The following is a 13,938-nucleotide window of genomic DNA, read 5'->3' on the forward strand; positions in this document are numbered from 1 at the left end:
TAATCCAAATAAGGCCAAGGACAGCTTCATTTTTGTAAATTTTTCCAAATTTTTCCTTAAAGTACCTTACAGAACTCTTTAAAAAAGATACTTGATATTTATTGAATAGAATTTAAATTCAGGATGGACCACAAAAATACAAACAAAAACTGCCATCTCAGTCACTAATAGTTTATTATTCATGTTTTAAAACATACCTGTACAGCCAGTTGTTCCTTTTTTGCCTGAATATCCCATGTCACAATGACAGATAAATGAGCCTTTCGTGTTCTCACAGCTGCCACTCAGACAAATGTTTGGATTAAGATCACATTCATTAACATCTGGAAAATATTTTAACATTAATCTTTATATAGAATTTTCCACAGAATATTGAGTCCTCCTAGAGACAAAACCACTGATACACACACACACACACACACACACACACACACACACACTCACTCATTCATTTTAAAGCACACATACTCACAAGTTTCCTATCTATAATTCTCATAGAATTCTTATAGAATTCGGCAGAAATTTAATGAATATCTGTCAGGCAACAAATGGTATAAAAATGATATAATATTCTTCTCTACAGATCCAGTATAGTATTTAACCTTGGATAACCCTGGTTATCTAGAAAACTGTTTTAAGGTTTCCTGAAACTACCTAATGTCATTTGACTGATGAAATGGTACCAAATAAAAGTTGTCATTCTTTTTTATTTATACAACACCAAATAGGCAGTTTTCAATAATATTTCTTCACTGAATGATTGTACTCTGATGACTCAGCTCAGTTATGGTATCTGGTAAACAGTTGTTGATTATATCTCTTTCCCACATTGATAAATTATTTTTAAATTTTTCTTATTATTTTTTAGTTTGCAGGATTTCTGTTAAGAAATAAAGTATGTGCTGTACAATTACCCATGCATATAACTTGTAAATAAAAAGCTATAATAAAAAAATAAACTTTTTAAAAAATTCTTTAAAAAAAAATAAAGTATGATATATATACATAAACATATTTTTTCTTTACTATAGCTTGCTTGGGGGTGGGAAGGGATGAAAAAGGGGAAAAAGAATAAAGTACATAAGGTGAGCAACAGAGAACCAAATAATAATTTATAAGGAAGTAAAGAAAAAATGGATATTCATGAATATAATTACTTCTACTAATATATAACATACACTTTATTGAACCGGTAATTGGTTGTTATATATTTTGAATATATTCTGCTGGGCATGTGACAATGTTATCTTTTGTTTTTATTTTGTTTTGTATGCCTTTTCTGTTTTTCTTTTTTTCTTATTCTGTTTTTTAAAAATATTTTTTAAAGAAATCAAGTATTCTGTGAAGAGGATAAGACAACTTTTTTTAAAAAAAGTTTAAAACAGCTGTTTTAAAAATAAACGGTTCAGTTAAAAGAGTTTTAAAAAAAACCTAGTATATTCATCCACCAGTTCTAAAGTCCCATTATCTTTCTCCCAGACAAAAAAAATTTGGTTGTGCTTAGCACAGGCCAAGAATTTAAAAGCTTTCCTTTAAGCCATAATGCAAAGGGTTAAAGTGACAAAAATAACTTATAGAAGGCATTTCACAGCTCTAGGTCAAACTGTATTTCCATTAAGTTCAAAATTCTGTGTCTGACAGAAATGTGAAGAAAACAATACTTGTCCATCAGGACATCAATTTCAAAAATAAGGAATATTCTTTAAATATTCTTTATTTTCATCTTGATAAACTGTTATGAATTTATTATCTACTTTCTTTGCTTATCTTATTGTAAGGTAAGCAACTATATTAAGAAAAAAGAAACACTGGTCTTTTTGACTCACCTACACATGTCTTCATATCCTCCGATGCCATGAACCCATCATAACATAGGCACCTGTACTCTCCAGGTATGTTTGTACACTGACCTCCATCACAAATATTAGGGTTATCTTCACACTCATCAATGTCTACAAAGGAAAAAACCCCACAAAATTGAATTGGGTATGTACGTTTCATTATGAAGTACATAAAAAATCATAACAAATATAAGACATTTTTCTTCCATCACAGAAATGAATCCTAAAATTTCAGACTTAGAAAAGGCTTCAATAGCTATCTAGTACAAACTATATCTGAAAAAAGAATCTTTTCTATAATATACATGACAAACTGTCATCCAGATTTTGCTTGAAGACCTCCTGTGAATATAACTCCCTGAACAAGATAGTAAGTTCTGCTTTTGGACAGCTCTTTAATTAAGTTTTCCCTTACATCAAATTTAGTTTTTCCTTTACAATTTCTAGATATTTCTTTTAATTTTGTTGTTTGAAATAAGCAGAACAAGTATAATTCATTTTGCATGTGCTGCCCCTCAAATGTTTAAGATAAGTTATTATTCCCTTACTCTGTCCCATCCCAACTTATTCCTTTCTTCAGACTAAATCCACAGTTCCTTCAACCAACTGTCATGAAATTCATAGTACTTGACTATCCTGATTATCCCTCTTGGGACATTTTCCCAGCTTATTTACATCATTCCTAAAATATGATGCTTAAGAAATTAACCTAATAATTTATCTGTAGTCTGAACAAGACAGTACAACAGAACTGCCACATCTTTATTGCTAAAACCTGCAACTCTGAATGTAACCCAAAATGACACTAGCTTTTCTTTTCTTTTTCTTTCTTTCTCTTTTTTGGGGGGCTGCAATTGATTTCTATTGAGCTTGAAATCTACTAAAATCTTTCAGATGCAAATGAAACTTTATTCAAAAAATTAAAAGCAGATAAAATTATCTGGGGGAAAAAAGATGGAATTTTATCAAGTTGTCAGCATTAATGTCATCTGTGACACAAGACAGTTCTTATATGTGGTTAAAATTTTGATACACTATTATCTGCATTTATCTCTTTTAAAAATATCTAAGAACCATTTTCCTTTCCTCTACCTAAGATGCTTCATCCCAATGGGGAAGTAGCCCTGATTTCTCTAAGGCAATTCTAGCAAAATACAAATTCTGCAAGTTCTTATACCACATTTGGAGATGATTTTACTGGAAGTTGGGAAACAGAGACTGTATATTTATTCTCAAAGGACCAGTCAAGTTTGCAATGTGTTCAAATCTTAGTTCAACTGGTGATAATTTTTTTTTTTTTTACTACAGAAAAGGCTGAGGAAGAAGTATATCAGTGAACTTTCTTGTAGTTGCAAATATCAAAACTACATATTATTTTTCTTCTATATAATGATTATACTTTCAAGATATATACTCTAGTAAGTCTACAAGGATGATTCTGAATCTTCTTTAAGAACAGCTGAGACCTGACCAACATATATAAGTGTTCTTACAATGAAACCAATAGTATGAATGTAATAAGTTAAGAAGTCTAGCAACTGTTAACCCCACATTTTATTCTACTCATTCTGTTTCTTACAGAGATTATAAAGACTTCAAACATGGCCATAAGAGAGGGAAATATGACAACAAGTTTTTGTAAAGTTATCTCTATTTTGATTCAAAATCCCACTTCAAAGTAAAAAAAATATCTAAGCCTATTTTTCATTTTATGTTTGTGTTCTATATATCTGTGATCAATGATTTTCAACAAACAAATGTATTTTTAGTTTACAATATGCACTAGAAGCAAATATTCTTTAGCCACAGGTCATTGGAGATAATAATTTATCTACACTACTGAGTTTATGAATCCTTCATCTTAAAGGAAATGCATTTTCTCCAAAAAAAAAAAAAAAAAAAAAAAAACCAACAAAGAACAAAAAAACAACTTTCCCATTAAGGTAAGGTTTAAAAATTACTACAAATCCTAAATTTGAAAATATTTTGGGGACAAATTAAGAATCACAACTCACTCTTGATTTCTCTAAATGGTCATTCACTTGTCCAAACTATGTGACAATTAGGTACCTGTGTTCAAAAAGCTTTTATCTCGATGCTTTTTTCTTTGCCTCTCATTCCAAGCATACAATTGTTACTACATTAAATAAAATGCAGGCATTGGAAAAAACTATCTGGCTCTGAAGAAGCTTTATCTGAGTGTCTGCATCAGCACATCCAATTTGCACATTTTTAAATAAAAAAGGTATAAATGATTAAGTAATGACAATAAACACCTGGCTGCTCTTGGAATACTTAAAGGATTAGCATGCCTAAAAGCTAAAGAGAAAATGAAGACTTTCAGATTTTATAATATCCAAACATATTTCATCTTGATTTGTTATATTTATATAAATACTTCAAATGACCCATGATTTAATTCTGCCAACACAGATCACAACTCTTCCACACATCATTGGACAGATTAATGAGTTGCTATGATACAAAACAATTCATAACCCGTTGGCCAACCTTCTCATGAGAAGCCTCTCTAAATTTAGACAAACTGGCCTTCACAAAGACAGACAGGTGGCCAGTAAGTGATCCTATACTCAGTCTCTTAAGCTTGATAAGAACTGCCAGGGCTAGCAGAGCTTTTGAGAGTCTTTAAATCAAGATGTGGCACAGTGGGGATTTAGGGAAGGTTTTGAAGTAAGAAATATTATTTTTGTGCAACACAAATGTCTGAGAAAGGTAAAAAATTTAATTGCTCCTCTATAAATGGATATTTCAAATTAGGCAAAACAGATGAAAAACAGCCCAACATTATAGAATGTGCAGAAAAAGTCACACATAAAACTTTATATTTTTATTTTTCATCTAGATGCCTGATAGCATGTAGATATGGATATTTATACTGAATCACTATAGGAAATACTTTTGTTGTTCTTTAAAATCTCATGGATGGAGGGTTCTTTGGTACTCTGAAGAGCACTTATCTAACTCTTGAAAAGGGATTTTGACCTTTAGTGTACTTAGACTTGCCAAAACATAAAAATGATATCTCTCCAAGTTGTCACATTCATATTTTCATCTTCTTTTGTGAAATGTGGTGCCTTTGATCCTGGAGCCAACTGTATGGGTCATTTAAGAGGAGTCCCATTTAATTCAATGTGGATTTAACCACAATCCTTTTTGAAATACTATAACAGTAAATGATGGACATATTGCAGAAAAGAAAGTAAATCTTTTCTACAATAACTATCTGTACAACTGAAATATTTATTATGTTTGGATCTTAAGAAGACCTCATCACTTTAAAAGTATGTCAAGAAATCATAGATTTACAGCTGAAAGGAAACCCTAGCAGCTATCTAATCCAATTTCTTCATTTTACAGATGAGGAAACTGAGGTCCAGAGAGAGTACATGATTTGCCTAAATTTTAACTCACATTTTGGCTCCAAAAGAACTTTATATAACTCTGCATTAACATAACTAAACTCCCTGTTCCCTCTAAAGATAATGCTTTTTCTGCTACATCCTATTCTTTATCTAAAGTAGCTAGCCAAACAATACATATTGCTCTTAACACTGATTCTCTTCCAGTTTCTTAGGCTTATAGGAGTCTGAAACAAGATTTATTAACTTTAATTAAGAAATCCATTTTAATCCCAATATAATGTTAAAAAAGAATTTTACCAGTGCAAGATCTCTGATCTGGCATAAGTGCAAATCCCTGTCGACAACTGCATTCATAACTGCCTTCAGAGTTGGTGCAGAAGGTGTCACAGCCTCCATTCATTATGCTACATTCATCAATATCTGGAGGAAAAAGATAAAAAACATAATGTTACACTTTTTTTTCTGCTTAACCATTATGGGCCATCCTTAAGGTCTGCAAAGATGGACAATATATATCAACTAAGGATAAAATTTAGGAGCATTGGAAATAATTCTCAACTATAGCAATGGGCAGTGGGATGAAATGATTCTTGATACAGATTCAGTTACAAACCTGAAATTCAGTCCAGATCCATGGAGGGGTTGGCTGAGGTCTACAAACCTTTACAAGAACCTGGGCTGAGTTCTTAGTTGGCCTGGGCCATGTTTCAGAAGAATTTGGGCTGAATTATGGTTTCGGGTGGAAACCATGTGAGACTTGGCAGTTCCGCATGGTTTCCAACCCAAACCAGGCGAAAGTTGGCAGTATCTTCTGAGGTTCAGTTTGATTTTGGGGTTCATTTGTTAAAACAATGGTGCTGTCTTTATAAGTCTTCCCAAGACTTAATTCAGCGAGTTCTCAAAGAAACTGCCATGACTAGAGCTCCAATTGGTACTAGACTTAGCATCTATTTCCATACTCAAAGTCAGCATACCCTAGCAATAATATAGAATAATACAGCACTTTTCCATATATAAGGGTATCTTAACCCTCTGAGATTGGCAGGAAAAACATTGTTATTTTACTTATGAGGAAACTGAGGCTCATAAAGATGAAATTACTTCATATTTTCATAAGTATGAGAATAGAGCAAGGTTTGTGAAGTCCTAAAAAAATGCGCCAACATTTCAGCTAACTATTTAATTAAATAGAGACTTCTTGTCTTTAGACAATAAGTTTTCTAATGTCTTGCTCTCAAGATTCCTTTAAAATTAGTGAGGACTGCCCAAAGAGCTTTTATTTATATAAGTTATACCATCTGATATTTATCATATTAAAATTAAAACATCTATTATTATGAAAATAGTTTTGACCTTGTAGACTACATTTGGAGAATTGATACTTTAGAACTTAAGCTCTGAGAGGCAAAGACTGCGATGTTATGCTTTTTAAAAATATAACTATGGCATCCAGTACAGTGCTGAGACAGAGCAACTGTTTAAAATTGCTTGCTGTTTTGATTTGACATGTGCATAAAATAATATATAAACTATTATATACAATTCAAACTTGTATAACCCAAATGGTCCTTACTAGAGCTTGAAACATTCTACAAATTTCACCTAAAAAGAAAACTTAAATAACAAATTTGATCAAATTCCTTTGAGGAACTTCCTCTGGCAATGCTTATCAGCAGCTTTTCAGTATCTTTTAACTGCAGAGTTGGCAGGGGCAATGAGAGGTTAAGTGACTTGCTTCGGGTTACACCTAGAATCTGTCAGAGGCAGCACTTAAACCCGGGTCCTCCTGATTCCAAGACCAGTTTTCTATCCAATATACGTGGCTCCCTTTTGACACAAATAATTCTTTGAAAAGGTACAGGTAATGAAAATATCAGGGGATCATGGGTGCATACGTTAAAGAATTTAAAGCTACAAGAGATTGAAGACCTTTGACCTCAATTATAGGAGAAGAAATTGAAGATTAATGAAGTATAAAGGGATTTATATATACTTTTTATGTAAGTTTAAGACAAATGAGCTGTTTAAGGGAACAAAGTTTTGTCTATTGCTATGGTATTAGGGAAAGAGAGTTTCCTGGGCAGATTTCAGAGCTTACCAACACAAAACAGTTTATCAGGTGTGGCATGGTAGCCTGGATTGCAAGCACATTGGTACTTCCCAATCAGGTTCACACAGCGACCATTTCTGCAAAGGTTAACACTTAGATCACACTCATTGATATCTGTTGAAAATAGGAAGAAAAGAATAAAAATTCATGCTTCTTGTTTCTGAAAGACAGAACTCAGCAGGGTAAACTGTTGCCTTACCTATACAGGCTGAGATATTAGGAGCCATTTGGTGGCCAGGAGGGCACTCGCATCGGTAACTTCCTTCTGTATTTAGGCATGTGCCACCTCGACAAAGTAGAGGGTCTCTCTGACATTCATCAATATCTGTAAAATACAAAAAAACAATGTAGGAGTCAGTCATCTCAATGTCATCTCTTCTCATTACCCTAATAATTTTTCCTTCCCTTTAGCAGTGCTTGGTTTTTCACTTGGTTGTTTAGCTCATTCTTCAAATACCTAGAACTGTCCTCTCAAATTCCTTAGCCCTCAAATGCCTCAGTATTATCACCTTCACAATCAAAGTGACATGAGCTTAGTTCCTTGGATATTCTCCTTCTACTTGCTCCCCTGTGACCCAGTGGGCACACACCTAGCTAAACCACCTTCTGTTGCTAGGTTCCAGCTTCATCAGCTGTGCTAAGGACAATAGACAAACAGGGTGAGCAAATGTCAGGAGTCAAGACCTTTCTGCTTGCCCTGAACAGTGTTCTGTGAAAAATGGCTGTGAACATACCCATGCAGTTCTTCATCATCATAAATCCACTTTCATATCCATCAAAGCACTCGCATCTAAAGTCTCCTGGGGTATTCACACAGATGCCTTGGCCACACAAATCAGGAGATATCCGGCATTCATCAATATCTGTGCAAATGCAATTGGTACCAATTATATATCAAGGAAAATTCAATTCTTTGGAGAACTCTAAACAGATAAAAATGTTTAAAAAAAATCTCTCCTCATTGAATTTCAATTTACTAACCTGTGCAGTTCCTTTCTTCAGAATCGAGAGCAAAACCATTATCACACCTGCATTTAAAGCTGCCAATGGTATTTCTGCATTTGCCATGTGTACACAAAGTTGGGATCATCTTGCACTCATTTATATCTTCAGGAAAAAATAAATATGGATAAATATTTCAGTAACTGGTAAGTTCAAAGTATCCATCATTTCAAACTCAAAGGATTTTTGTAATAACACAATAGCTGATTCTGAGGAGTAGAAGGGATCTCAGGGGCTATTTAAGATAGGAGCTAAACAAGAACTCCCTCTATAAGAGTCATCTTCAGCAACTATTCACTCTGTTTTGTTTTTGTTTTTAAAAAACTCTGGTGATAAGCAATACATTTTCTCCTGAGGCAGTCCATTGCAGTTTTGGATAGCTCTGTAGGACAGTCTTTCTTTGAATTAAGCCTAAATTTGTTTCTATAAACTTCCATGCTTTGATTCCAATTCTACCCTCTGTTGTCAAGTAGAATTAAACTTAATCCTTCTGCCTGATAGCAGCTCTTCACATACTTGAAGGTACTTAATATATTCCTTCTAAGTCTTCTTCAAGCTAAAACAGCACCAGTTATTCCTACTAGTCCCCACATAGCTTGTTCTCAATGCTTTCCACTATCTTGGTTGCTATCTGGAATGCTCTCAAGTTAATCAAGGTCCTTCCTAAAATGAAACATCCAGAATTCAATACAATACTAGTCTTGAGCATTTAAGCCCTTTTAAATACATCTTAAAGAAGTTCACAACCTTTTCTGACTGCTACATCACTATTACCTAATATTAAACTTACAGTTCAATAAATTAATAAAATCTTTTATCAGATAAACTGCTGTCTAGTCATACCTCCACATTTTGTATTTATGAAGTTAATTTTTTGAACAATTGTAGAAGGCATCTATTTCTATTACCTTTCATTTTATTAAATTTAATCAATGTTATTTTTACTTACAAGATTGTTTCACAACATTTAAAAGGAACTTTAATATTAAAGACTGGACAAAAATAATTTTGAACAGTATTCAGAGGTCCATGAAAAACATGACCTCAAATACATGTTTAACCCTTTTTAACTTAGCATTTTAGAAAATTCCTCTAAAAAAATGAGGAAATACAATAGGACATTTAAATGAACCTTCTTAGCCATTTCCTCATATAAAATATGTTGATTACAATCTAGACATATGGCAATCAATTGGGCACATGTTAGGATAAAGTGCCATTTTAATGCTGTTTTCATGGGAATTTTAGAGTTTTCTTAATGAAATGCCATCAAAAAATGTATGAGATTGAGCATCCTACTTTTTAATATCTAATTCAACCAAAGTTCCTTTAATATCTTAGAATACATTTAGATAACTACATAGTGCAGTAGATAAAGTGGAGGACTTGATTTCAAATCCAGCTCCACACATTTACTAGCCACATGACCCAGGCAAGTCACATCTATGTCTATCTCAGTTCCTCAACTGTAAAAAAAAAAAAAAAAAAAAAAAAAAAACTAACAAGGTTGATGTGAGAATAAAATGAAATAATATTTGCGAAATGCTCAGCACAGTGCCCAGCACATAGCAGGTGTTATATAAATTCTTATTCCATCCTATTCCTTTTCCTTCTCTACCTATTCCAAATTCAACCAACTACCTCTTATATGATATACATGCTATTTATATTCCTCCTGCAATATCACACTTCCAAGAGTCACTGCTGAAAGAAGCACCTGGGACCCAAGAAATGCATCATAAGTTCCATGTAACTTTGTTAACAGATTATATTGACAGGGAAGGGGTTGGGCATAGGTAGCTAGTGAAAAGTTAAATTAAATCTCAAGAACATCTTGTTCTCTGAAGGCAATAATTTATCTTAGTCCTTTAAAGATGGATAATTTAAGTTCTTGAATTTACTTAAAAGACATTTAAGAGAGTCATTAAGAAAATAATAAAATTTAACAATTTTAATGAGAGTAATATTCCTTCTTGTCCCAAAATAGTTTTTAACCCCTAATGAAACAATACATGTTCTTTTATAGATTGAACAAATGAAATGGCATATATATGTTAGTTTCAAATTTTTGCATTTCAATCAAGTTATAAGATATAATGATGAAAAGTTCCTTTTGAAAAGTCAAACACGAAAGATATTCTGGGTAAAAATGAATAGCCAATACAAACCTTGTACAAGGATACACTCTAAGTAGTGTTAATTTGAATTAGTTAATAATAACTATCTCTTTTCCATAGGCCCAGATAAATTAGTTCTGTATTACTACAGCCATTGGGTTAAATCAACCTTTATGAATACTTTACCTTTGAAGAAAGGTTTTCCATTTATTATCTCTCCTCTTGTGGCAAATCCAGGCCCTCTAGGGCAAAGAGCATCATATTCAGGAGTATTTCTCAGGGGACACTCCTCACATTCTACACTGCCCCAAGCAGCCCCAACAGAACAGCAGCATGCATCCATTCGGTGACGGCCAGCAACAGGCAAAGAGCATTCTTCATCTTCATGTTTCAGATAGCAAGTTTCTAGGCGGATATCTGTTAAGTGAATGAAATTGTTGGAAAATATCACCTTATTTTTGAAGCTAAAAGGCCACTGCCATTTAGGTAAGTACAGTGCTTTGCACAAAAGATGGGCTTAATAATTCACATTGGTTTAAACTGAAACTTCTGCTTCCAGTAAGAGACCAGATTTGCTAATGGAAATCTTCAGTACATGAAAGTTCCCTTGCTTTTCTGACCACAAATTCTCAAGTATTGTATCTGTCAAAAAGAAGAGAAAAGGCTCTTCTGCCCTCTGTCCATTCAGTGGGCTTTATGCTTTTCTCACAAAATTCATTTCAGTGTTTCTCATTCCTACAGATGTGCATAATGTTAATTACTACAAACAGAAGTTGATCTACTGGTTTACCTGAATATAATCTATGCATGGTAGGACAGTCTCAAGCTAGCACTAGCTCCTTCTACTCACTGGAAGCACATGTGTTTTAAGAATGGGAATGGTAAAGAAAGAGAAGCTTCTCTGAAAACTGAGCAGGGTGGAAAGTAGGGATGGTTGCAAAGGAAAGATCATAAATTGTAAGGGATCATAGATTTAGAGGTGAAAGGGAAGTCATTAATTTCAACCCTTTCAATTTACTGATTAGAAAACTGATGCTCAGAGAGATGAAATGATTGGCCCAAGACCCAGTCACTTAATTCTGAGGTAGGATTAGAGCTGCCTCAGAATTAGAACAAGAGGTTCCAGACTATAGGAGCAAAGGCTCTACACAATTCAACAGGATACTCTCAAGTAGTTTGGCAAGCAACCCATAACTCAAATTGTGATTCAATCCCCTGTGGGTATCCCCTAGAATGAAGGGATGAGAAGCTAAACAAAATTCACACTATCCATTCCTAAACATATTTCCATAAACATTTACAGTAACCTACACATTTCTGTGTACAATCAATCATTAAGCATTTTTAAAGTTTATTAACTTACTCTGTGTAAGGCATAGAGGGAAGCAATGGGGATACAAAAACAAACAAAAAAAGCAAAATCAGTCCCTCTTTCTAATGAAAGAGATAAAATATACATTACAAAAATACATATATAAATAATATATGGAAGTTGAGGAGATGAGTACATTAGAAATGGAAGAGATCAAGTGAGATTTCTAGAGAGTTTCTGAAGACAACCAGAGATAGAGATTAGGAGAACTGAATTCTAAGCAGATAGAATAGCCAGTATGGCTGGATCTCAGAAAGAGTGGAAGGAAATTATTCATAAGGAGATGGGAAAGGCTGGAAGGAGCCAGGTTGTAAAGAGCTTTAAATATAAGAAATCTTATCTATGTATGAAACTAAATTCATGAAGAGCTATGGTGCAGGAACAGGAACACTAGGCTAAGATCTGGGCTCTAGTTCATCTTCCACACCTCAAAAGTTGAGTAACCATCGAAAAGAGACTGATTTTATGAGCTATAATTTCTTTATCGGGAAGTAACAGAGATAGTAATATCTGTCCTGCCCATCTTACAAGGTCATGGTGAAGAACAAATGAATTCATTTATATTTTTAAATATACTAATGAAAAACACCATAGTGATGTTCCCTTTCTTTTCCAGTCAGCCTCTACTAGTAACCAATACTCATCTAAATATCTGAATTCTAGCTAATATAAATAGGGCTTTCTGAAGCATCCCTTTGGCAAGTCTTCATTTAGGTTTTCACCACTAAAAAGGAGAATTTAAAAATAATCACAAAATAATACATCAGAGCCCCTTTCACTTAAGGCCTTGGGGCTCATTATAGATTAAGAAACTGGGGTTTGGAATGAAATTAACTGACCTTCCACAGCAATGAATGAAACCTCAGGCTTCCATTCCAACTATTGAAATTCCATCCTTTAGACCACACTATGCTTTTTAAGTGATCCAAATCCTTTAATTAAATACAGCAGAATCCCCTAAGATTCTGCTCATTATTATATGGTTTCAGATATACTATAGATCTGGACACATCTCCCAAGTCAAAGGACTTGTGATTCTGGCACCAGTGATAATTTCTCTAAAACCGTTCCTGTTAGGGCCCTGAAAACATTGGGGAGGCATTCAGGGCGCAAGGGATTATTACCACTACTAGTATCCAGAGGGATCTCCTTCCCAAGCTTCTATCACTGCTACTAGTAACAGTCTGTGTTTGGCAACTAATCACAAATCATACTACACCCAATAAAAGCTTAGGGGTATTTATGGAATCCTCTGCTACTTAGACTTTATGACATTCTTAAAGTTTGTTTAAAGACTTTGTCAGGATTAAGAATCATCACAATTAAGATGATCTATAGTTTCCTATAAAAAATGCAAAGGCAAAATCCTCTATTAGTGACATCTCTGATCATGAAGAACTAAGTTTGGGACCAAATCCCATATGCCCAGAGTATCAGAAGATGGTTATCAATGAAAATTCTTGGGCTTTGTGAGATTTATCTGCATTTTGAATCAATGAAATTTTGCAGTCTGTAAAAAAAAGGTACAGAAGTATAAAGTGAAGAAATAAATACATACCAAGGCAGATTCTTCCTGTGAGATCCAAAGTCATCCCACTGGGGCACTGGCAAACAAATGATCCCAAAGTATTGACACAGTGGCCATTTTTGCACACTCCAGGGAATACAACACATTCATCTATATCTGAAGGGGAAAAAAAATGAAACATGGACACATATTTACATAAAATTACAGCATTACATTCTATTTGAAAAAAGTACCCCTTTCTAGCACTGGTATACTAAGTTACCCTCTGACTCATTTTTCCAGTGTCTTTCTTTTCTAAGCTGCAAATAAATTAATTTGTCAAAAAGAAAAAACTACCCCAGTGGAATCATTATGGTATTGAACCAGAAACTGTTCCTAACATTGTCATAAAATGAAACAATTAAGTGATTTTCAATTTAGGGATGATGGAACTAACAACAATTCTTAAAAACAGCTCTTAGAGCCTTACAGGCCTTTTAAAACAGGGATGTGCTACATGACATGCTTCCTAATATCAAAAAGTCCTGAACTAAACAGGCCAGCATTCTAAGTTTTTGTGGAGGGATTTAAAGCTTACAAAATGCT

At 33.8% G+C, this 13,938-nt stretch overlaps 1 protein-coding gene across 2 annotated transcripts in view; it reads right to left on the reverse strand.

The window, feature by feature from the left end:
• The window catches only part of FBN1 (fibrillin 1), a 268,419-nt gene that overhangs the window by 70,383 nt on the left and 184,098 nt on the right, over positions 1–13,938 (reverse strand). For both annotated transcript variants that reach the window (XM_031955152.1, XM_031955151.1), the window contains exons 23-31: positions 13,384–13,509; positions 10,640–10,870; positions 8,316–8,441; positions 8,069–8,197; positions 7,534–7,659; positions 7,323–7,448; positions 5,522–5,644; positions 1,827–1,952; positions 198–323 (exon numbers count right to left, since the gene is read on the reverse strand). In XM_031955152.1, coding sequence (XP_031811012.1) covers positions 198–323; positions 1,827–1,952; positions 5,522–5,644; positions 7,323–7,448; positions 7,534–7,659; positions 8,069–8,197; positions 8,316–8,441; positions 10,640–10,870; positions 13,384–13,509 — 1,239 coding nt within the window. The remainder of the gene's footprint in view (positions 1–197; positions 324–1,826; positions 1,953–5,521; positions 5,645–7,322; positions 7,449–7,533; positions 7,660–8,068; positions 8,198–8,315; positions 8,442–10,639; positions 10,871–13,383; positions 13,510–13,938) is intronic.

The sequence above is a fragment of the Sarcophilus harrisii genome, chromosome 2 (genome assembly GCF_902635505.1).
Source record: "Sarcophilus harrisii chromosome 2, mSarHar1.11, whole genome shotgun sequence".
Lineage (NCBI taxonomy): Eukaryota > Metazoa > Chordata > Mammalia > Dasyuromorphia > Dasyuridae > Sarcophilus > Sarcophilus harrisii.